The sequence below is a fragment of the Nematostella vectensis genome, chromosome 2 (genome assembly GCF_932526225.1).
Source record: "Nematostella vectensis chromosome 2, jaNemVect1.1, whole genome shotgun sequence".
In the NCBI taxonomy this organism is placed as follows: Eukaryota; Metazoa; Cnidaria; class Anthozoa; order Actiniaria; family Edwardsiidae; genus Nematostella; species Nematostella vectensis.
The window spans coordinates 2,281,437-2,306,690 of record NC_064035.1 but is presented as its reverse complement, the minus strand read 5'-3'; the positions used below and the strand labels follow the sequence as shown (position 1 = coordinate 2,306,690).

General features: G+C 41.1%; 2 protein-coding genes and 1 long non-coding RNA gene across 5 annotated transcripts in view; 1 reads left to right on the top strand and 2 right to left on the bottom strand.

Moving 5' to 3' along the window:
- Positions 1-1,974: 1,974 nt before the first annotated feature.
- On the top strand, positions 1,975-24,461 carry LOC5515491 (advillin). Of its 2 annotated transcripts, none has more exons than XM_032385249.2 (21): positions 1,975-2,115; positions 4,454-4,555; positions 6,624-6,713; positions 7,156-7,212; positions 8,357-8,437; positions 8,635-8,705; positions 11,498-11,606; positions 13,565-13,678; positions 14,002-14,068; positions 14,921-15,086; positions 16,319-16,391; positions 16,700-16,801; positions 17,084-17,237; positions 17,782-18,032; positions 18,113-18,202; positions 18,400-18,558; positions 18,973-19,221; positions 19,404-19,604; positions 20,014-20,205; positions 22,161-22,268; positions 23,940-24,461. In XM_032385249.2, the coding sequence occupies exons 2-21, from the start codon at positions 4,454-4,456 to the stop codon at positions 24,051-24,053; spliced, it is 2,550 nt and encodes an 849-aa protein (XP_032241140.2). In that variant the 5' UTR covers positions 1,975-2,115; the 3' UTR covers positions 24,054-24,461. The 2 variants fall into 2 exon arrangements, with proteins under 2 accessions (XP_032241140.2, XP_032241141.2); XM_032385250.2 differs by lacking the exon at positions 1,975-2,115 and adding an exon at positions 3,954-4,109.
- Positions 9,019-11,022, bottom strand: LOC125561026. The gene is made up of 2 exons (XR_007307020.1): positions 10,690-11,022; positions 9,019-9,994 (listed from the first exon to the last, which is right to left on the bottom strand). It is a non-coding gene; the product is annotated as an uncharacterized LOC125561026 (long non-coding RNA).
- LOC5515515 (ankyrin repeat and LEM domain-containing protein 2) overlaps positions 24,245-25,254 on the bottom strand; it is a 14,960-nt gene continuing 13,950 nt past the window's right edge. For both annotated transcript variants that reach the window (XM_032385251.2, XM_032385252.2), the window contains exon 9: positions 24,245-24,988. In XM_032385251.2, coding sequence (XP_032241142.1) covers positions 24,922-24,988 — 67 coding nt within the window. In that variant the 3' untranslated portion in view covers positions 24,245-24,921. The remainder of the gene's footprint in view (positions 24,989-25,254) is intronic.

Here is a 25,254-nt window from a genome sequence, read left to right as displayed (position 1 = left end):
GTGTCTCGGCACACAAACTAGCAATTGAAACAGGCCGCTATAAAAATTTACCTTATGAATTAAGGATTTGTGAAAAATGTGAAAAAAATAAGGTTGGGGATGAGTACCATACCTTAATGGAATGCGACTATGTCAATGATATACGTCGAGTATTTTTTAATGATCTATTTGCAATCAATAACTCTTTCAAACTGTTAAGGCCAAAAGACCTTTTTTGTATATTATGAGCTTAACAGATGACTCCATTACGAGCCTAGTCCTGAAATTTTGCCGTGATGATGTAATTAAATATTATGAATAGAGGATAGGCATATAAGCCAACCTACTTTGTATATTATCCTAATATACCTGTATTGGTATTTATTGGAATAAAGTTATCATTATCGTTGTAATGTTTTTGCGTCTCGCGCCACTATTCTGATGTAAATAAGCTTTCTTCAGTCTGCCCTGAAGAAGTCTTATTAAAGACGAAAATTTGGATAGTCGAATTCCAGTTTTTGGTGTATTGTATTTGCTGTTACACCCATATAATTGTTTCCTTTGTTAATGACATTTATCATTTCGTTTATATGAAATAAAGTAAACAACAATATTTATGCTATCATAAACAAATTCAAAAAGTCAAATGAGAGAGCTATAGCACAGACATGATTAGTACACTCTTTTCTCTTCTTTCCAGCATGAGATTTCACAAAATTTTAAGGACATGCTAAGAACATGCCGAGGCTCAGATATCAGAAAAATATTACTTTTTTAGTCCTGATGCGTTCTAAAATGCAGACGTTGTTCTTATAAAAAATGTACAAAAGCTATTATTTTTTCAAGGATCAAGATCAACAACACTACAATGACAACACAATTCTCTAGTTGTTTTTTGGAATTGTTCAATAAAAATATAATGACATGAGGGAAGAAACCAAAACTTATCTAAAGGAAGTATTACTATGCTGACAGAGCAGCTACTCGCACATGCGCAGTAGCTACAAAAACCAGTTACATTAAAAAAAAAATACCACAGGGCTACCACAGGTATCCCAGTAACAAGATCTTTTATCCCAAAATATTTTTTTCCATGAAATGTATGTTCTCTGCTTTATTTTGTAGATTAAGAGCTATAGTAACTTTCAAGATAATAATTCGCCACTTCGAGAATGTGTTATTTTAGAATAGAACCATACGTCCCAGGGAGGGAAGTTGAATTTACGAATATTCTTATTCCGGTCAAAGCATCATACCTCTTTTCTATATGTATACCCCTAATACGCATAGTCGCGGTACAATTCAACAAAAATATCATGAGTATAATCATTCATTGCCATGTGTGGCATCTCTCAAGATAATGTGTGTTTTTTTGTGTGGCATCTCTGAAGTTTTAGTGTTTGGTAGGACACAGGGTTTGTATTGATACAACTAATTAGTGAGAGACCACTGACACGCGATGCATTTTGGGGAGGTTGAAGAAGCGCACGGTGCATGACGGTCAGGATGCGGTTTCAGAAGTCGGAATTCGCTTTTTCCGTCTCCGCTTCAGGATTCCTGTGGATGTCCGCGAAACAACAAATAACGGCTGGGTTTTGTATTCATTGAACATTGGACGACAAATTAATTATGTGAATAAATCATCTAAAAAAATCGGTCTTTGATAGGTGATGAGGGTGCTTATTAAAAAAAATACCAGTATTATTTTGTGTGTGTGTGTAAAATGCTGGTCGCTCTCATCAGCATAACGGAACGCAACTCCATTACGCACTTTCACCCATTTATCTTGGCAAAACTGAAACCACAAAAAGTTACTAAAATAAAAAGCGCCATTACAAACCCGTATCTCGTTCAATACCTACATAGCCGCACATTTATAATCAACATCTTTTAGTTTCCATTTCGAATTATCAAGTATTTGAGTAGCGCTTATTGGCTGTCTCTTGTCCAGCGTGGCGTTGGCAAGTGTTAATTGGGTAATTAGCCCTCTATGCTAATGAACCCTTGTGGCGAGGGGCTAGCGGGTTAGATACCCGCAAATATGAATTCTCAGATGTTCATGCCCGCGCCCAAGTGCAGAGCTGTGCTGCTAGGTGAAAACTCTCTAAGAAATTTCACTGCCGACGAGAAAATAAGGTAAAATGACCCCCAAACGCTACACATATTACAGCTAGACTAGTGCTTTTCGTGCTCAGCTTGGTTAGTGCCTATATATTTTCCAAAATCCACAAGAAATTCCAATTATGTAGCTAGATGCTATTAGGTCGGGTTATTGTTATGATATATTATATATCTTAGACCCGGCTGTTTCACAGTATACAACATAAATGCACATAAATCCAAATCAAGCTCTCATTTTATTTAAACTTGAAATAGTTTTTTAATGGAATAAATATATTTTACGTTTATTTAGAAAAGAGTTTGGATAGTGTTTATCTGCCGCGATTGAAATACACTACATTTTTAATGACAAACCTACTGCGAAAAAAAGGCCGGTTTTCATGACAACCACAGAAATGCGACCAGGGCGTCCTTATAATCTGCATAAAGTTTTAAAACTTTTTATTTTCTCGTGTTGGCAGAAAATACATAGTTTTGGAAAAAATATCACGCAATCTAGATTTTGTTTTCAATCTATTTTTTTTTCGCAAACTTTTTCTGATCCTCGTAAAAGTTCAATTCCCTTTCAACTTCAAGTAGCTCAATTAATTTATTATTGATTCTCAAGTTAGCGGAAAAAGATGAAGTAGTATTAAATTGCTGTATCTATACGCGCGATTGGGTTCAAATGATACGGCAAATCAGCAGGAGATGGTCGACAGCATTGATAGAATATTATCATATATAGGATATTGAGCAAAAAACTAATAACAAGACAACATTCATAGAATATTATCATATACAGGATATTGAGCAAGAAACTAATAACAAGACAACATTCATAGAATATTATCATATATAAGATATTGAGCAAGAAATTATAACAAGACAACATTCATAGAATATTATCATATATAGGATATCGAGCAAGAAATTAATAACAAATTTTAATAACACGGCACGTGTACATCATTAAGAAAACTGCTAATTGCGAGAAACCGAAGGTAATCAAATGTCAATAAGTTTTCACTGTTTTGGTTACGTATGTTTGAAAATGGGTGGAATGCCCCAATTGGTGTAAGTTATTCAAACTTTTGAATTCTCTAACAAACCCTTTTATTACTATAAACAAAGTTCGAATGCATCGAGCCGAATCATCTAGAGAATTCAGGTTTTCACACTCAATGAAATCAGTTTCAATGCCCTATTTTACAACAGATTGTCCAAAGTGTAGTGATAGCAGCCTTAAACGGCGCAATATCGATAAAAAAAAACCAGCTCTCGATGATAAAAGTGTTGCTGTGTTCTAAAGCAGCAGAGTATTAATGTCTACGTGTGTCTGGGGCGTTGGTTGTTTGGAAAGCGGCTGTAATCTTGAGCCTCTTATTTCGAGAATCGGAATCGCTATGCTATAGAATCAACATTTCGACAACAGTAAAATATAGGGGAACAATCTCTATAAACGATTTCTCTAGAAAACGGTTTTATTTCTGTCCTTTGTAGTATCCATACATGTTTGTAATCTTCCTTAACACTACCTGCTACGCCTTATTATTTCCTGGGAAAAATACAATGCAAAGCCAGATATAAATTTTGAAAATATGAAGCAATATATATCCAACCAGTGGAAAGATGAAAATAGCTAGCATCTCCATAAGCTGCCTGTTATTGGAAGTCGCATTATTTATACATGAGTGCACTGCAGTTTTAGTATTTGATTGACTAAGTACCCCATGCCGTTTCCTAGTTGTGCCTTTGGCGATGGTTCTAGCTTCTGCTTACGTCATGGAGCCCAAAAAACAAAACAAACTCCACAAAGAAACGCGGCCGTGATTTGATCCAATCTTCCCACGTAGTGCTGTTCTCGGCTAGAGCCGCAGGAGTCTTCTGGATAAGTCGGGTTCACAGCCATATAAGGTTAACATGAGCTTAGTGATAACTGCAAGCAGACTAGCCCCGCCACTAGTGTCTTAAGGTCATTGCTCTGATCAACAAGTGTATAGTAGGTGTGATAATTAGCGGCTGGCAAGGTAAGGAGGTAATGCCCACTTACACGCTGAAGAACCTTGATGGCTGATCGTTTCAGCCTTTAACGCATCAACTAATCGCTTCAAATGGAGACTGTTATCTTTCAAAAGAAATTTCCATAAGCATGATTGGGACGTTCTGGCGAATCGTGCGAGAAAATGCCTGATGAAACTAAATGCATGTGGGATGGTGCTGCGTTTACTCATTGATCATCGAAAACGCTTTTGCATGACATACATCCATAATTGTTGTTTTGTAAGACATCCATCCATCACTGTTGTTATGGCACTAAAGAGCAGAATTTAATTGCTGTAATGCCTTTAATTGATATTTGTTTTGTGTCAAGATGAGCAAAGGACAGACCTGGTCGATAGAAGAACAGCTCAGACGCGACTTGCAAAATGCAGAGAGCGTCAACACAATGCCGGCTATGGTGTGGCATGTCGAGGTGAGGAAAGGACCGACCAGTATCTCTACGTCGTGTACTTGTGGATGCCTCATGATATGGGTGGTTTCTACACTTGCTCTGCGAATGACGTCATGATATGGGTGATTACGTCACTTGCTCTGCGAATGACGTCATGATATGGGTGGTTTCTACACTTGCTCTGCGAATGACGTCATGATATGGGTGATTACGTCACTTGCTCTTCGAATGACGTCATGATATGGGTGGTTTCTACACTTGCTCTGCGAATGACGTCATGATATGGGTGATTACGTCACTTGCTCTGCGAATGACGTCATGATATGGGTGGTTGCTACACTTGCTTTGCGAATGACGTCATGATATGGGTGATTACGTCACTTGCTTTGCGAATGACGTCCTGTTATGGATGATTACGCCATTTGCTTGTTGATGATGTCGGGATATTTATGACTGCGTCTTTTGTTTGATAGATGGCGTCATCCCACTTATACCCTTTTTCAGTCAGGCGTTTATTTCCGAGTCGCGACTGACTTTTGTGGCGGAAGCCATTTTGCAGTTACGCGAAAAAACACACTTTTGCCTGGTGCACACTAGTGACATAGTGTGAATGGTTCGACATTTTGGCATAAGCCCAACGACATAAGAGAAAAAACATGTTTTTTCTTATGTCATTATGTCCATGTCGTTATGTCGGGCTTAAGGTGGCGCGCTGAGGTTGTTTTGGCTAAACAGCTTTTACTAAGTTCCCTATATTAGACTCATTTTCGGCTCGATTTTCGTGAATTTTTCAGATTTTATTAATACATCTATGCTTTGTCAGATCCCGCAAGATTCACACTTGTTTGAAATCAAATAATTTTTTTTCATGCAAGGTAAATGGAAGCAATTTTTTTTATATTAAAATAAAAATATCGAAATCTGCGCGATGATTTTTTTCTAAATTCACAGTAACACCTAACAATACTCCAGCTTGAAGCACACGAATTTTTGGCTTAAAACTGACCTGTCAAACTTCGCGATTGATGAATCTTTATTTTACGCCAAAATTGTCCTCGCAATCTTTGAAAAAATAAATGCAATCTTGCCTACAAAGATCCATCCCCGCATTTACGCCTATTTAAGTCCAAACCCAACTTGTGTGAGAGGGGCAAGAGGAATAGTTTTGCACAAGAAAAAATTTCAGATAGTCAATTCGAGGGTATTTTTGTTAAGATAATTTGAAAACTAAAGAATTTATTCCTTTTTAACATTTGAGCCCAAGCCGCGCCTCTTCTAAACTATTACCCGACGCTATGGCTAAAATAGGCCTTACCGAAAGTACTTGCTTAATGCAGTTGCCTGTCGAACCTGCGTTTATGAGAGATTAGAATCAAAAGTTGAGTATCTGAACGCGCTTCAAACGAAGCCCACGCTAGTGTCACACATGGTAATCGACGATAGCTTTCTTGTTTGTTTCACATGTGACAAAGTTGCACGAGCGGAACTGAGATCCCGTTTTCTAAGTTTTTCACTGGACTTGGGGTTTTCAAACCCCACACCCACTCCCGCTATCCAACATCTCTCTCCCCTTTGATTTCCAAGAAGAGGGAATCTAGCGGAATCTGATAAAGCATAGATGTATTAATAAAATCTGAAAAATTTACGAAAATCGCGCCGAAAATGAGTCTTCTGTAGGGAACATAGTATATAAGCTGTTTAGCCAAAACAACCTCGGCGCGCCACCTTAAAAGAGTGTGCGCTCCTGTGTTGTTTTGTCGTTATGTCACTAGTGTGCACTAGACATAAGTCGTCAACAACGAAAGCTCACAAACAACCGAACTTTATATAATTTGTGGCTTTGTTTTTATGGGTATTTCCTCGTTACGGTTTACATACATGATGTTTAGATATACGACATGTACAACCATTGTACAACTTGATAATCTTAGAGGTGATGCCCAAAATCTTTTTTGGTTAACCTGACTGAACAAACAATGACTAGTCTACATAATTGTCCCTTGTCAACTGAGCCCTTGTACGAAACAAATACCTCCAAAATGTTTCTTGCACGAAATGTTTAGCAGCAATCCTGTCTTTATTTTCATAGAACATGAAGTTGGTAAAGATGGAGAACAAAGTTATTAAAGAGGGTTTCTACGACGGTGATAGCTACGTTATTCTGGACTATCGTAAGGATGTGAGTAATGCTTTGTGATAGTTCCCCTTTTGCTGCAGTATTCCGCGAATCATCCAAAATAGTTTCCAACTGCTTATGCCTCTTTCTGTCTTCCTTCATACAAACTATCGGAATCACGTCGATGCTTGTTGACTGGTCAGCGACTTGCGGAAAGTGGCGGCGATTGAGCACCATTTCTGTACTGGCCAACGCTTAAATTATTTTTAATGATGGGAGTCATATGACAATTTAACTTGTCGGCGAGAGGTCGCAAAATATTGAAAAGCTCAGGAATAGACGTGCACTTTCAAACAAGTGCGCCTCGCTTAGTCCTAGTGCGATTAACTGTAGTTATTGATAGCCGTTTGCGCTGTTGATTTTGGCCTCGCTAATCATTGCTTTGATTTTTTATCTTTGTGTGGTATGGTATCTATTTCCTTTCTTTCTTTCTTTTTCCCTTTAGAAAACCAATAAAAAACAACCAGTGCTACACATCTTGCATGGGAAGAATGCGAGCACGGTACGTGCCTTAATCTTGCTGCGCCAACACTTGTAAGAAACCTGTTTACCACCTTACGAAACTGAATTAATGAATGAGTCGATGAGGGTTTTTTTAAAAAGCAAGTACAGTGGTACCCTTATGCGAAACAGTTCAAAATAGGGGTCAGTTCGTGTTGTCAAAAAATTGACGGGAAATTTTGTTAGAAACCCGGAGTCAGATCGAATTAGCGGGGATTCGATTTAGATTGAGTTTACTCTTTAAATTTCTAAATGTAGGTCATTTACTAAAGATAAACATTAAAGTACTATCATGTAAAGTCTTCGCTCTTGCGCCAAACTTCTTACTTCATGTAACGTCTTCACTCTTGCGCCAATTGTCATACTTTATGTTACGTCTTCCTTCTTGTGCCAATTGTCTTACTTCATGTAACGTCTTCACTCTTGTACCAAAAGTCATAACTTCATGTAACGTCTCCACTCTTGCGCCAATTGTCTTGCTTCATGTAACGTCTTTACTTTTGCTCCAATTGTCTTACTTCATGTAACGTTTCTACTCTTGCGCCAATTGTCTTACTTTATGTAACGTCTTTACTTTTGCGCCAATTGTCTTACTTCATGTAACGTTTCTACTCTTGCGCCAATTGTCTTACTTTATGTAACGTCTTTACTTTTGCGCCAATTGTCTTACTTCATGTAACGTTTCCACTCTTGCGCCAAACGTCTGACTTCATGTAACGTCTTCACTCTTGCGCCAATTGTCTTACTTCATGTAACGTCTTCACTCTTGCGCCAATTGTCATACTTCATGTAACGTCTTCACTCTTGCGCCAAACGTCTTACTTCATGTAACGTCTTCACTCTTGCGCCAATTGTCTTACTTCATGTAACGTCTTCACTCTTGCGCCAATTGTCATACTTCATGTAACGTCTTCACTCTTGCGCCAAACGTCTTACTTCATGTAACGTCTTCACTCTTGCGCCAATTGTCATACTTCATGTAACGTCTTCACTCTTGCGCCAATTGTCTTACTTCATGTAACGTCTTCACTCTTGCGCCAATTATCTTATTTTATGAAAAGTCTCCACTCGCGCCAATCGACTAACTCCCTGTCCCATGTTAAGATCTTTTGTGTAACGCTAATTGTCACGCTTTATGGACACAGGATGAGCTGTTTTTCGCAGCGACGAAGGCTATCGCGATCGATGATGAATACTTTGGCGGCAAAGCGAAGCAAACAGTACAGGTATGTTGTCGCGAAAAGGTTCAGTTTTGGTTACTGCGCTTGAAGCTGAGCTGATGTAGGTTTAGGAGAACTGAACTCTTGGTCAGGAATCCCTAAGCCTTGGTCGGTTTCTAATGATGATTCTCATGCTAAAAGATACTGTAATTTGCGAATCTCCATCTGGTTATTTGTTCATCTTATTTTTCTTGTTTCAACAGTTTCAGGAGAATGAGACTAAAGAATTGATGTCCCTTTTCGGAAAAGAAAATAGCATAGACAGTGTCCTGAGGTGAGCAGGTTCAAGAAAGAAGGGCACGCTACTCTTCCATTTTAAATTTCATTTTATTAATATATAGATTTAGGCACTGCCTAAAAGGGGAGCCAGCATGCAATCAATTAAAGCCATATTATAATACCTATATATGTATGTATAATGTAATGTGTGAGTAAAGCCGTTCATAGAAAAGTGCTTGATGCACAGGTGTAGAGTGGAATATGTGTGTATGTATATTTTTATTGTTGTTTAACCCGGAAAAACTTGTTGGGTGTATATGGAGGTATCATCCAATAGGGAACATTGAAGAATTGAAAATTAATTTAAGTTTTTTTTTTACAGTAAAATGGGTGCTTTTTATTCTCTTTAACATTTAAAACCATATCAGCTTACAACGCGTTTCTATACATTAGCATATCGTTTTTGCCAGTAAATGTGCTCCATTGCCTACACTGTCCAAATTCCCTTTCTTCCTTTCACATTTCACTACTACTAGATTTTCTTGATTTTTATAATTTTTTCTCAGTTGAAGGGTAATAAAAGTAATTTGGTAGAAATTACAAATATTGGATAAACAGTTTTATCAACCTTCTTTACTGGGTTTTTTGGCTAATACTCTTTGAATTGACACTTCGTCTTGGGTGGATCCTACAAAACACTGACCCTCGATGAGGAGGTCCATGGACCCACTAGACCCCCATATTGAAGCATCATGGTTTCAAGGGTATGCACACCTGGTATTTTTGTGTTAAAACATAAAATAGGGTGGTGTGACATTACAAAAAGATGCAGTTTGTTAAAAATAAGGTAGCTATATTTTCATTTCACATCACTTCCATGTACAGTGCTAAATTATCTTTGAAATAATTGCAGGTCAAAAGGTCAAATGGTACATTGCTGTTGATTTTTGCAAATATCATCTCAGATTCCTAAGTATTGAGCTGTATTCATATCAGCTATTTGAAAAGTAGATTGCTCACAAAACCCTGTGCAGTTAATTAGTTCAAATTGAAACTATATTTTTTTTACTAGAAAACCCATTCAGTCCATTTGCAATAAGGGTCAATGTTGGTCAGTGTTTTGTAACAGACACTTTGTCAAAGGGTGAATGAAATAAACCACTCTAACTTGTTTTTAAAGTTTCCAACTTCTTTTGGTTTAGTTTATTAGCCTGGGTCATTTTTTTATACAAGTTTTCATTTGTAACTATTATCTATCTTTTTGGTACTTAGCTGTATTAATGAATACATCCTGCCCTAGCATCATGCCTTTAAAGCTGGCAGCTTGCTTGAGTTGGGATTCGCCTGAAAAAAATTGGAGAACAGTGACAAAACACTACGGAAGAATACTAGATGTAAATGTTATGCTGCACAAAACCTTATTGATAAACCTAAAATTAAAAATAATTCCAAGTAACCTTTAAAATAGAACCTTGAACAGAAAATTAATATATGAAGTCTGTTATTTAGGGGCTTATGAGCCAGAGGTTGAATTGCCTTTTGACCTTTTTCTTAGGAAAAGCTGTAGAGAAAAACTATAGGTATCGAACTAAATGCTACCAAGAAAAAGCTGTCTTTAGTTTTCTTTGAAAATTGAAGAGATGGGAGTTTTGAGATGTTGTATGAAAACGTTGAGCTTGGGTATTCAAGATATCTTTTTGTGAAAAAAGGGAACTGTGTATGTAAAGCAGATCTTTTTAGAACCTATTATACCCCTCATGAACCTGTTTTTTTTTCTCTAAAATTTAAACCAGAATTCATTTTAAATTTTTAATGTTCTTCGAGCTCACAAAATATAAACTAAAACCGTTCCTCGCTCGATATCTTTCATAAAAGAGCTGACGGAACTTAACTGTGATGAAGAATCTCCAGATAAGAAATCGTTTTTTATTTACAGTCAACATCCCATCATGGCTTTAACTGTTTGAGTGCTAGAAATATATCAACACAAGAGTTTTTCATAGCTCCGACGAAGTTTATAAAATTGACGTCTTACTTACCTCCTTTTTCAAACCCATCCTTTGTCCTTCCATCCATCGTTTGTACGTTTTTTATTATAAAAGTGTTAAGATGTGTCGAATTTCTTTCTTGGCTTTAGCCACGTCGAAAATAATGCAAAAACTTTATCAATTCACGGTGTCGGCCGCGAGTTAGAACAGCAAAACGCGGGAAAAATTAAACGCAGGGTTCCCGTGAGTGTAAATACAAAAACACTAAAAACTAAATAATTGTAATTTTTGATGCAACTTTCGGGGTTTTATTAAGTATGTAGCATTCTCGGATAGTGCTAAAATATATTCTTGTATAATTATTTCACTGAGGTGGCGTTTTGCTAAGTTTGCAAATTGTGCTGGCTCCACGGGCAGGCGGGCAGGCGGGCAGGCGGGCAGGCGGCGACACCACAGGGTACCCCCGCAATTACCAAAAAAACTGAGTCGCATAGTTATATACCATTTCTCTATACCTATGGAGCTTCGCGCGCGGCCTGCGGCCGTGCTGGCTCCGCTAATATTGAGGCGCGCGCACACCACTAACGGGTTTGAAAGTGAGGGAAACCATGCATGAAAAAAGTAGGATCAACTAACTCAAGTTTGACAGAGTGGATGGCAACGTAGTCCGAGGGTCAGGCCCTTTTAGCTTTTCCTTTGAAGTATATACCGGGAAGCAAAAAATCGCCTGATACTCGGGCTAATGGAAATGGAAAAGATTTATGGCTTATTACGCCACTACAATACATTGTACTTTGCACATTTTTGGATCACCGCCGAATCTTCATCTTTGATGTAATATAACTGTTTTTGTTGACAGATGGAGGACTGGCGGCGTGGAAAGCGCCTTGAAGAATGTCGATTCGCTACCGAAAGATCCGACTGAGTTATGGCTTATTAAGGGAAAACGAAAAACCAAAGCCAAAGAGGTATAAGCAACATATCAAGAAAAACAATATTTTCCGGTGCTTGGATCAACTGTTTCTTGCTGATCAACCTTTGTCTGTGTTGTAGGTTGAGCTTGCTGATTAACCTATCTTTGCTGTTGTAGGTTGCGCTTACTGATCAACCCTTCTCTGTGTAGTAGGTTGCGCTTGCTGATCATCCCTTCTCTGTGTTGTAGGTTGCGCTTGCTGATCAACCTTTGTCTGTGTTGTAGGTTGCGCTTGCTGATCAACCCTTCTCTGTGTTGTAGGTTGCGCTTGCTGATCAACATTTCTCTGTGTTGTAGGTTGCGCTTCCTGATCAACCTTTCTCTGTGTTGTAGGTTGCGCTTGCTGATCAACCTTTCTTTGTGTTGTAGGTTGCGCTTGCTGATCAACCCTTCTCTGTGTTGTAGGTTGCGCTTGCTGATCATCCCTTCTCTGTGTTGTAGGTTGCGCTTGCTGATCATCCCTTCTCTGTGTTGTAGGTTGCGCTTACTGATCAACCCTTCTCTGTGTAGTAGGTTGCGCTTGCTGATCATCCCTTCTCTGTGTTGTAGGTTGCGCTTGCTGATCAACCTTTGTTTGTGTTGTAGGTTGCGCTTGCTGATCAACCCTTCTCTGTGTTGTAGGTTGCGCTTGCTGATCAACATTTCTCTGTGTTGTAGGTTGCGCTTCCTGATCAACCTTTCTCTGTGTTGTAGGTCGCGCTTGCTGATCAACCCTTCTCTGTGTTGTAGGTTGCGCTTGCTGATCAACCTTTCTCTGTGTTGTAGGTTGCGCTTGCTGATCAACCCTTCTCTGTGTTGTAGGTTGCGCTTGCTGACAAACCTTTCTCTGTGTTGTAGGTCGCGCTTGCTGATCAACCCTTCTCTGTGTTGTAGGTTGCGCTTGCTGATCAACCCTTCTCTGTGTAGTAGGTTGCGCTTGCTGATCAACCCTTCTCTGTGTTGTAGGTTGCGCTTGCTGACAAACCTTTCTCTGTGTTGTAGGTTGCGCTTGCTGATCAGCCCTTCTCTGTGTAGTAGGTTGCGCTTGCTGATCAACCCTTCTCTGTGTTGTAGGTTGCGCTTGCTGATCAACCCTTCTTTGTGTTGTAGGTTGCGCTTGCTGATCATCCCTTCTCTGTGTTGTAGGTTGCGCTTGCTGATCATCCCTTCTTTGTGTTGTAGGTTGCGCTTGCTGATCATCCCTTCTCTGTGTTGTAGGTTGCGCTTGCTGATCATCCCTTCTCTGTGTTGTAGGTTGCGCTTGCTGATCATCCCTTCTCTGTGTTGTAGGTTGCGCTTGCTGACAAACCTTTCTCTGTGTTGTAGGTCGCGCTTGCTGATCAACCCTTCTCTGTGTTGTAGGTTGCGCTTGCTGATCAACCTTTCTCTGTGTTGTAGGTTGCGCTTGCTGATCAACCCTTCTCTGTGTAGTAGGTTGCGCTTGCTGATCAACCCTTCTCTGTGTTGTAGGTTGCGCTTGCTGATCAACCCTTCTCTGTGTTGTAGGTTGCGCTTGCTGATCAACCCTTCTCTGTGTTGTAGGTTGCGCTTGCTGACAAACCTTTCTCTGTGTTGTAGGTTGCGCTTGCTGATCAACCCTTCTCTGTGTAGTAGGTTGCGCTTGCTGATCAACCCTTCTTTGTGTTGTAGGTTGCGCTTGCTGATCATCCCTTCTCTGTGTTGTAGGTTGCGCTTGCTGATCATCCCTTCTTTGTGTTGTAGGTTGCGCTTGCTGATCATCCCTTCTCTGTGTTGTAGGTTGCGCTTGCTGATCATCCCTTCTCTGTGTTGTAGGTTGCGCTTGCTGATCATCCCTTCTCTGTGTTGTAGGTTGCGCTTGCTGATCAACCTTTCTCTGTGTTGTAGGTTGCGCTTGCTGATCAACCCTTCTCTGTGTAGTAGGTTGCGCTTGCTGATCAACCCTTCTCTGTGTTGTAGGTTGCGCTTGCTGATCATCCCTTCTCTGTGTTGTAGGTTGCTGTTGCAGGAGAGTCTCTCACTTGCGATGATTGCTTCGTTCTGGTTAGCAATAGCTTTAACATCTATGCGATCATCGGCAGTAAGGCAAACAAGTACGAGCGGCTTGCGGTAAGTATTACTAGAGATAAAAAACCAACGGCTATAAAATACGATGAGTGGTACACGCCTTTACCGTCCAGCGTATATTGGAATAGTTGTTAGACTGAAAATTGTACCACGGGTCAGCGTCTCCAACGGTTCTGTTACATCCCCGAATACAGGCGACTAAAGTGCGATGAACGACAGTACCCTTATCCTTGACAGTGCCCTTATCCTTGAAGTCTACGAGGAATTTTCAGTCCCCAATGTAGGGTTGACCAGTCGTTGACCACGGGTCTTCTATTTTTAGCTATGGAGCCACTTTCTTAATCCGACAACTTGACATTTTCTAGGCGAGTGAGCTTGCAAACGATATTAAAGATGGTGAGAGAGCGGGAAGAGCGCACGTCAAATTCGTCTGTAAGTAACAAATATCTCCTGGCTATTTTTGAAGACAGAGCCGTAGCAGGCCTCAAAATATATAGGGGCACGGAACAGAAACATCAAGAAAGTTGTGGAGGCACAGCCACGCTTATAATCTTTGAAAATATTTGGGGGGAGGGGAGGGGGGCACGTGCCCCCAATGCCCCACTCCCTGCTACGGCCCTGGTAGAAGTTTAATTTATTTTACTCGGAAAAGGCCAATTTTGGTTGAAGCTACGGTAAGACTTGAAGCTACGATAAGGTCTTTATCTTTTTCGCAAATGACTATTTAAAAACTAAAGTTTTATTTTGTTTAAAGTCAAGTTTAATTGTCAAAACAAATAAAGTAAAACTAATTTTATCCGCACGGCGCAAACTGGTGACATCTAGCCGTAGCATTTTTTTCTCACCCATCAGAAAAACGCCAAAAACCGCAAAACCGTCAAAATAAGTCAATAACCGTAAACCGCGCAGTCTAGAGAAACCGCAATGCGGAATAAAATACGAAAAACCGCGCCAGATTTAAGGCAAAACCGCATCACCGCAAACCCTCACGTCCCCCTCTTTATACGATTACCCGGTACGCGTACGAGTCGTAATACGAATATTGACACGAATACTTGGTATACCATAATTATTCCACACGGACACGCGAGACGAATCTCGGAGATGAATACGAGAAATCGAGTCGGCTACACAAATGCACGATACGATTATTACGCAGTACAAATGTACACGTGAATAGGAAAACCGAGAGTAATACGCGAGACGAAATCCGACACGAATACGAGATACGAATACAATTTAATTCGTCGCTTTTCGCTCATATGCTCTCGTTTTCTATTTCAGCCACTTTAGACCTTAACGATATAAAAAAGATGTCGTCCGACGAAGATGTGATGGCCATTCGGAGATTGTTGAAAGCTGGTAGGAACCTGGGCCTGGGAGAAAAGCCATCTCTTATCTCAGACGAGGAAGCGGAAGAAAAATACAGGGGAGACACCAAGCTGTACAGGTAATATATCCACACAGACCTCTTATGCATCTTACGCACAGTAGCGACATATCGACATAACGACATGGGCGCGCGCACTATGTTTAGCCCGACATAACGACATGGACATAATGACATGAGAAAAAACATGTTTTTTTTCTTTTATGTCATCATGTCCATGTCGTTATATGTCGGGCTAACATAGTGCGCGCGCCCATGTCGTTATGTCGGGCTAACATAGTGCGCGCGCCCATGTCGTTATGTCGGGCTAACATAGTGCACGCGCCCATGTCGTTATGTCGGGCTAACATAGTGCGCGCGCCCATGTCGTTATGTCGGGCTAACATAGTGCACGCGCCCATGTCGTTATGTCGGGCTAAACATAGTGCGCGCGCCCATGTCGTTATGTCGGGCTAACATAGTGCACGCGCCCATGTCGTTATGTCGGGCTAACATAGTGCGCGCACCCATGTCGTTATGTCGGGCTAACATAGTGCACGCGCCCATGTCGTTATGTCGGGCTGAACATAGTGCGCGCGCCCATGTCGTTATGTCGGGCTAACATAGTGCACGCGCCCATGTCGTTATGTCGGGCTAACATAGTGCGCGCACCCATGTCGTTATGTCGGGCTAACATAGTGCACGCGCCCATGTCGTTATGTTGTTATGTTGCTAGTGTGCACTAGGCATTAGAGATTTTCATGTCGACACAGACCTCTTGGGCTCTGGGTAACACACTCTCTGTCTTTCAAATAATGTAATTCCTTCCCTCCTCAACAGCTCGGGGTAACACACTCTCTGTCTTTCAAATAATGTAATTCCTTCCCTTCTCAACAGCTCGGGGTAACACACTCTCTGTCTTTCAAATACTTTTATCAACTATCAACGACTCTGATCAATTCTAACCGACTCAAATAACACCAAATCTTATCAACTATCATCGGCTTTTATGTTATGTTGTTTAATCGAAGCTTAACCATTTGTGTCTATTTGCCCTGTCTATTCAGGGTGTTCTTGCTTGCTCGTCAAGTCATTTTTTCCTATTTGTGTCTATTTGCCCTGTTTATGCAGGGTGTCCTCACTTGTTCGTCATGTCATTTTTGCCTATTTGCCCTGTCTATTCAGGATGTTCTCGCTTGCTCGTCAAGTCATTTTTTCCTATTTGTGTCTATTTGCCCTGTTTATGCAGGGTGTCCTCACTTGCTCGTCAAGTCATTTTTGCCTATTTGTGCCTATTTGCCCTGTTTATGCAGGGTGTCGGATGCGGCCGGAGAAATACAAGAAATAGGGGAAAGACCGCTGACTCAGAAACTGCTTGACGAGAATGTGAGTAACAATGAGCCACACACAGACAACGTCAATATTGCCAGCACTTGTGCAGAACCTTTGGTAAAACATTGTCAGGAGAATTTTGCTGTCGAAAGTTGTCTAGAAAGTTAAAAGATGAGTGACATGCAGGTAAATGATGCATGGCGGGCGGGCGGGTAAATGATCCGGCCAATGACGTTGACAATGCCTAAGGCACAAGAACGCCCCCCCCCCCCCCCCCAGAATCAGCATTTGGAGAAAGCTTACAAAGGAAGCGAGGCAAGCGCTTGTTTTATTCTTCAGTAATAGCATTGCTTGCTTCCTAGGACTGCTTCATACTTGTGACCCCTGATGGTAACGTGTATGTATGGAAAGGACGAAAAGCTAGCTCAGAAGAGCGTAAGCAAGCTTTCCTGTACGGCCTAAAGGTAAGATCTTAAAGCCAGATGAAATAAACTTTGGCTTCTAAGTAGCAAACACGCTGGTACTTTACAGAGTAACCGCCCGTTATAGGTCGTTTTGTTTAAATATACTTACACACCGGGTCCCCTGTGGTGGGAGAGAGCTGTGACGGTGCAGAAACCCTTAACTCTTCTGAGTTTGCCACTTTTCCTCACTGTTTATTTCCAAGCACAAGAAATCCGTTAAGGACGCTGGGCTGAATTGTAGCATCTCTGTAGTATAGTGAAAAGGATTTTTTTCTTCTTTAGGCATTCAAGGAAAGTACAAATATTCCCTTATACGCAAGTGTCGAGCTGATCAACCAGTTCTCCGAGCCTGCATCCTTCCGCTCGTATTTTCATGACTGGGTCACAAAAAGTCAGACCGTGGGGCTAGGCACGCCCTATGTCGGGGTCCAGCTCGGTAAGCTGACTTGATAGTCGCTTCTTAGACACACACTTTATGTCAACATGCCACGCCTTTCACCATGAGGTAATCTACTCTGAATAGCTGATCCTTGAAATGATGGTATACTTTGAATAACTCTGATCCTTGAAATGATGGTATACTTTGAATAACCCTGATCCTTGAAATGATGGTGTACTTTGAATAACTCTGATCCTTGTAATGATAGTATACTCTGAATAACTCTGAGGCTTGTAATGATGGTATACTTTGAATAACTCTGATCCTTGAAATGATGGTATACTTTGAATAATTCTTATCCTTGAAATGATGGTATACTTTGAATAACTCTGATCCTTGTAATGATAGTATACTCTGAATAATTCTGAGGCTTGTAGTGATACTTTTAAAACGGATTGTGCCTCTCTTTCACCCTAAAATCCTCTAGCACCAAAAAAGCGTGGTAGAACATGTCCTTTTGGTTTAATCATTATAAAAGGAAACAAAACACTATTATTATTGAAAAACACGAGATGACCGACATGTTGGTTCACTCATCTAGCCAAACTGTACACCCAAAAGGCAGATGCCAGCAAGTTTCACGATAAACCAGCTGTCAGTGGGCCCCCGGATGCGTTCAAGGAGGATGACGGGAGAAGCAAGGAGGTGGGGTTCTATCGCGTCACCGATGGGGGAAAAGTTCAATGCAATACTGCCGCCAAAGGGATCTTCTTCTCCGGTGATTCTTATCTCGTCGTCTACACATACCGGACCCAACGAGGCCAGAAGAAAAGCATTATTTACTTCTGGAAGGTTTGTTTACCACAAAATAACTATTATTGGCTCTTAAACCAAACTGTTTATTGTTATTACCCAACTGATTTTCTTTTCAGGGCAATGATAGCCGGGTTTTCGAGAAGGGTGCAGCCGCAAAGTTGACCGTGGATTTGGACAACAACAATTTTGGAGGAGACGCTGTGCAGGTACGTTGTGAGACAAGTTCCAATCGGTCAAGGGAAATACACCTTTTTCTCATCCTAGCAAAATATCAGTTCCATTTTGTTGATTTGAGGAAAGCTTTTTTGTAATATCTTCTTTTGAATTGAGTAAATGAGGCATAGCACATATCCTCTGTTAGGCGGAACTCACTCACGCTTTCCCCTGGAATGTCCTTTATCAGGTGGAAGTAAATGAAGGGAAAGAGCCGCCTCACTTCTTGCGCATATTTGGCGGTCATCTAATCGTGTACCAAGGCGACTACGAAAATCCAGACGAATTTAAGCACAAGAGACTGTTCCAAGTGCGAGGGAAGAGAGAGAACGAAGCTCGTGTGGTGGAGGTAGGTGGGGCCATCATATCAGGCGCGTTCTTAGGGGGGGGGGGGGAGGGGAGTGCGTACGTTTGCTTTTAATACGCTAGATTCTCGCGACATTTAAATTTCGCAAAAGACAACCACATCTTGCATTCAAAGAGGGTTCTGCGCGTTTTTTCCATCCTTGACAGAAAATATTTTAGGTAATAAGGTCATAAGCCTGCGTGATCTTCAGTAACTGCGTTGCAATGATTAATGACGTATTGAATAAGATATTTAAGCGGTTGTATACAAGCCGTTCCCAAATTCACTTTTGATTGACTCGTTTGGAAGCTAGCTTTTCTGCTGATGAAAAACAAAACTCGCAACAGCAGGGTTCTAATAATAGCGACAAGAACAACACCGGTGAGAATCTTGATGTGTTACTCCGGTTTATTGCAGGTTGCTGGCGTGGATGCCTCATACCTAAACAGCAACGACACGTTCGTACTTATCAATAATAGTTCTACGATCATCTGGAAAGGGAAAGGAAGCACAGGGGATGAGGTGGAAGCTGCTAAGGAGGCGGCGAAAATCATCAATCCACAGGGCGGCGATAATTACGATCTCTTCGAAGAAGGGAGAGAAGCAACCAAGTTTTGGGAAATACTTGGTGGCAAGAAGCCTTATGCGAATAACATACTTTTGCAGGTAGAAAAATGAAGTTGATACACAATTATCATTATATATCTTCATATTAAAGGCCAGGCATCCCGCAGCTACACGCGGCTTTTTGACTTAAACCGAGTAATGCTTGAAGTCTCTGATAAGCCAAAAGATTTTGTAAGATCCAGATATGATGCGAAAATAACTTGACCGATCGTATGTTTCAGAGTAGCGAAGCTCCCGAGCCTCGTTTGTTTCATTGCTACAACAAGCGAGGTTCTCTCGAAGTGGAGGAGATCGTCAACTTCGGCCAGGACGATCTGGTGGACGATGACGTCATGTTCGTTGACCTCGGAGACCACATCTACATGTGGGTGGGCGAGGAAGCCAAGAAGAGCGAGGTCGACGAGACGCAGGAATTCATCAAGGTAGCGGCATGCGCCATCCCGTATTGACTCGTGACCCTCTGTTGGGGTCACGAGGTACGAGAGTACGTGTCAGGGAAGGTTCGAGTACCGTGGGTAAAGATAAAGGAAAGGGAATTAAGGCAAATTGATGTTGCTTCCAGTTTCGGCCAGTTCTGTAAAAGCCTTTCTCGTAGCCTTGAAAACTGCGATACTATGCTTGCTGGTGGGCTTTGTATAACGGAGTCTCTGGTAGCCACGTATTTGTTGTATGTATCCAATGTCGAAAGTTGTATGTATCCAATGTCGAAAATATCGCAAAAGCTTCCCCAAGACAGATAGAAATGGATACTTTCTCACACTTGGAAGTTTGTTGGGATGTCAAAATGGCGGCTGGCTGAAACTATTTTAATGTTTTTTTATTGCTTTGCAGGAATACATCGCTTCCGACCCAACGCCTCGCAACGAACGTAGCTTCGTCATCACTAGGCTGAGAGCGGGCGCAGAAACAGACGATTTTAAAGCGTTCTTCGGGGTGTGGGAAGATCACAGGACGGCCGCCAAGGGCATGAGCATCGAAGAAATGAAAGAACTTCAAGAGGAGGTTAACAAGCAGATAGACCTGGTAATTAAAACATAAAAAAGTCTGAGTTGCAAGTAAATTGTATTATCAGTACTCAAGAGAGCATAAGATAAGAGAGGAACACTTTGGTATTACAGTGGTGGGGTCGACGCGCGCACGAATATCCAATCAGAAAGCGGCAAATAGAAGCCAGAGAAGTGCATCTCAAATGTCCCACAAATTGTACAACATAACATGTCGGATGAGGTATGTGAATCCTGCTTCGGTTAATCTAAAATATAGACGTTTATAGGGGTTTTCCTGCGACTTGCGAAATAAAACACGGTCACCTAACATGATAGAAATTGATTTGTTGTCCAAGCTTGGTGAAAATCTTGTAACAAAGCATAGAAATAGATAACTACAAGTTTGGTGGTTGAATGGAAACGGAACGAATCAAGCTCGAAATACGAAAACTTGGAAATGATAAGATAAAGCGGTGTTTATGTGCTTTCAAAGCTATTTTTGTCAACTTGCAGTGATTTAAGTGCGGGGAAAAGTAGAAGAGAATACCGAATTCGCTGTTTAACCTGACTTTTAACTACAAGTTTCATACCTGCCAACCTCTGAAAATCTCAAGGCTTGAGAATTTGTTGGGGGGAGAGGTGGTGGGTTGCAGGCGTTTGCCGTATAGAAAGCTCTCGCGAACAAATCCACTTATAGATCTCACGAGGGTGTTAGATAAATTGCGCTACACAAGGGAATTGATGTTTCAAATATTTTTATAGAAAATAGGCAAAATGACGATTTTCTATAGAATAATTTTTCGGAAGCGATAAAAATCGCTAAAAGAGTTATGAAGTTTTATCGGCAAACGTCAAAATTTACAGCAATAATACAAAAGACAGTCTCATTCTTATATAAAATTTAAGTAACCTAGGATAATATCAAACACAAGTTTAATGGTAGGAGTTACACTATTCTTGTATGTGGTTTGTTTGCTTTTTGTTTTTCGTTTCTTCGTAGAAATTTTACGTGTTTTTCTGCAATTTGTGTCCCAACTCTACACTAAAAGTGGCCGGTCAAAGAAAACAGGACTAGCACTTTCTACACTGGCCGAAAAATGCTTTTATCCCGAGCAAGTTTTTATCTTAATATAACATAAAAATTGGCTTTATGCGAGCAACATCGAGCGCCGTGCTTGTTTGCTGAAGTGATGTAATTGACACATTGATATGGATTTTTCCGGCCACGCTTGAGTGACATTTTATTATTGAATAATTAAAAAATCGATCAAGGTAATTGTATTACACATTAATTCCGTCACTTCGGCAAAGGTGGGGACGAGAAACCGCCACCCACCTCTGCGAAAATGACTTCTAATAGTGAAAAATAACCAGACATGAAGGCAGGCTGATGGGGAGGCGGAGGGAAATTTCTTTTGGGATGGCTACTCTGCACGTCTGTATCGTTCGTTATCTCTGAGGAGAAGGCCTCACCCCGGGTTCACAAGGGTTTTTATAGTGGCCAAACCACGTACTCATGTGAAAATTATATCCGGATATTCCCCGCTGTCGCCATCAACCTTATCTAGTGAAACTATAATTAAACCTTACTCGAGAAAAAAAAAATATCTCAAACCAATGTTTTTTGCCGTCGATTGCCGATTTTTTGTGGGACATTTGTGGGACCACATAGCTGTGTTTGCATCATCTCTTTCCTGATTGGCTATTTGTGCGCGCGTGATTGACATGTCGGATCTATGAATACCAAAGTGTCCCTCTCTTATCTATACTTTTTTGCAGTACTCTAAATGCAATATAAATCAACTGGACAGAATGTAGTAATAACTTTTTTTTAGCATTCAGTGATGATTCAGATGAATAAGTTAAATAAAATGACAATAATTCCATACACTGCCATAGTACCTTTAATGTGTCAAACCAACAGCCCGTCTTTGAAATACTTGGGATATTCAGTTTAGCTTGCTAATTATTGCATCTGGGCTGATCCTTTAGTCACAACTAGAAGACGTTGGAGGTGAAATTACCAAGTTTTACCCGTACACGGAGCTCAAAGTCAACGTGGAGAATTTACCGGAGGACGTGGATCCCGCACTCCGAGAGGTACTTAACAGTAACAATTTGCTATTTGATAAGGCATTCGGCAGAGTGATAAGGCATTTGGTACGGTGACAAGGTATCGAACAGGGTGTCAAGGCATTGGGTAGGATGATAAGGCATTTGGTAGGATGATAAGGCATTGGGTAGGGTGATAAGGCATTGGGTAGGGTGATAAGGCATTAGGTAGGATGATAAGGCATTGGGTATGGTGATCAGACATTGGGTAGGGTGATAAGACATTGGGTAGGGTGACAAGACTTTGGGTAGGGTGATAAGGTATTGGGTAGGGTGACAAGACATTGGGTAGGGTGATAAGGCATTGGGTAGGGTGATAAGACATTGGGTAGGGTGATAAGACATTGGGTAGGGTGATAAGACAATGGGTAGGGTGATAAGGCATTATGTAGGATAATAAGGCATTGGGTAGGGTGATAAGACATTGGGCAGGGTAATAAGGCATTGGGTAGGGTGATCAGGCATTGGGTAGGATGATAAGGCATTAGGTAGGATGATAAGGCATTGGGTAGGGTGATAAGGCATTGGGTAGGGTGATAAGACATTGGGTAGGGTGATAAGGCATTGAGCAGGGTGATAAGGCATTGGGTAGGGTGATAAGGCATTGGGTAGGGTGATAAGACATTGGGTAGGGTGATAAGACATTGGGTAGGGTGATAAGACATTGGGTAGGGTGATAAGACATTGGGTAGGGTGATAAGGCATTGGGTAGGGTGACAAGACATTGGGTAGGGTGACAAGACATTGGGTAGGGTGATAAGACAATGGGTAGGATGACAAGGCATTGGGTAGGGTGACAAGGCATTGGTTAGGGTGACAAGGCATTGGGTAGGGTGACAAGGCATTGGGTAGGGTGATAAGGCATTGGGTAGGGTGACAAGGCATTGGGTAGGGTGACAAGGCATTGGGTAGGGTGACAAGGCATTGGGTAGGGTGACAAGGCATTGGGTAGGGTGACAAGGCATTGGGTAGGGTGACAAGGCATTGGGTAGGGTGACAAGGCATTGGGTAGGGTGATAAGACATTGGGTAGGGTGATAAGACATTGGGTAGGGTGTCAAGGCATTGGGTAGGGTGACAAGACATTGGGTAGGGTGACAAGACATTGGGTAGGGTGATAAGACATTGGGTAGGGTGATGAGACATTGGGTAGGGTGATAAGACATTGGGCAGGGTAATAAGGCATTGGGTAGGGTGATCAGGCATTGGGTAGGGTGATAAGACATTGGGTAGGGTGATAAGGCATTGGGTAGGGTGATAAGGCATTGGGTAGGGTGATAAGGCATTGGGTAGGGTGATAAGGCATTGGGTAGGGTGACAAGACATTGGGTAGGGTGACAAGACATTGGGTAGGGTGACAGGACATTGGGTAGGGTGATGAGACATTGGGTAGGGTGATGAGACATTGGGTAGGGTGATGAGACATTGGGTAAGGTGACAAGACATTGGGTAGGGTGACAAGACATTGGGTAGGGTGATGAGACATTGGGTAGGGTGATGAGACATTGGGTAGGGTGATGAGACATTGGGTAGGGTGTCAAGGCATTGGGTAGGGTGATAAGGCATCGTGTAGGGTGATAGGGTAGGAGGAGGTTTTTTTTGTTGTTGGAATTTTAAGGCAGCTATTGATGTTCAATGTTTGCTTTTTTTTCTTTTTCAGGAGTATCTGGAAGACCACGAGTTTAAGGAACTCTTTGGAATGAGCAAAGGAGACTTTAGATCGTTGCGGGAATGGAAACGGAGGGAATTGCGTAAAGATAAAGGGTTGTTTTAAGTCTGTTTAAGTCTTGCATAACTACGACTATTAAAAATTTCAGTGCTTCCGAAAAATGCATAGTCAGAGAACTAGCAGGTTTAGTTAACGCCTGATTAAAGGCTATATAATTATTTGACTAGTCCATTAACTTTTAACATTAACATGAACACTTTTGCGCGCATTTTTAGTCCACTTTAAAGATTTGTTAATTAGCTCAACAAGCGTTCGTGGCGTTTTATTTTCACTCAATTTTCTATTTCACTCTCTATTTTCACTATAGCAAATATAGCTTACAAGAGTAGAGTTTGCCTTTGAATGGTCGCAAAATGATTAGCAATACAAAAGAATGTTTAGTACACACGCACAAAGAGGGCAGCCACTTGTGAACAGAATACAAGTCTGGTCAATAAACTCGATTAAATGGCAGTAGTGCAGGGCTAATTGTGTGTTCTCTTAAATAAAAGGGAAGTTTTTTTCCTCCTCGTGATTAGTGGCTTCAAAGGGTAATAATATGTTCCCTAAAACGCACTGGTTCTTCAAAACATTGTAACCCCTACAGCTGACAGGGAGTAATATTACATGGGCTATTGGACATTCATTAAATTCTTACACAAACACCCCTACATATCCACTGTCATATTGATTTACCTTCGATCCAAATTTGAGAACAGACTCCTGATCTCGCGAAAAACACAAAGTGTGTGATCTCAAACATACTTTTCAGGAAAATCCGGTCCCTATTCTCATGGCTCGCAAAATTCTGGGATACGCGTAAGAACGACGAATAACCCAACACATGAATGTATTAAATATAGTAAACTACGTTGGTCCACGACAGGTTTTTAAAAAGAAAGACCCATCTCTTTAATACAAAGTGAACTGTAGGTCAACAGCTCCACAGCTGCACTTTTTTATGACGCAATCTGAAGCGAGGCGACCCAGGACTTGGCCAACTGCAAAATGGCAATGAATATGAATTACTGTGAGGTAAGCATTTCAACAATTGAAATCTTTATCCGAAATCGAGTACCGTAAATGCTCTTTTTAGTGCCCGGGTCATCACAGGGACATGTAAATAGTTGTTTAAGCTCCAGGTTTCCAATAGTTTATATATATTTATATATATAACAACGACCGAACACAAAGCTTTTAGCTTGCACAAATAATCTTTTTGTTTTTTTTGTTTTTGAACAATGAAACAGGCGTACTGGACTTTGTT

Bases quoted from the DNA above. Each gene is read 5' to 3' on its own strand.
- LOC5515491 (XM_032385249.2), top strand. From the start codon at position 4,454: ATGAGCAAAGGACAGACCTGGTCGATAGAAGAACAGCTCAGACGCGAC. The intron at 7,213-8,356 runs GTACGTGCCTTA...TTATGGACACAG, and splicing joins ATGGGAAGAATGCGAGCACG to GATGAGCTGTTTTTCGCAGC. The intron at 14,069-14,920 runs GTAAGTAACAAA...TTTCTATTTCAG, and splicing joins AGCGCACGTCAAATTCGTCT to CCACTTTAGACCTTAACGAT.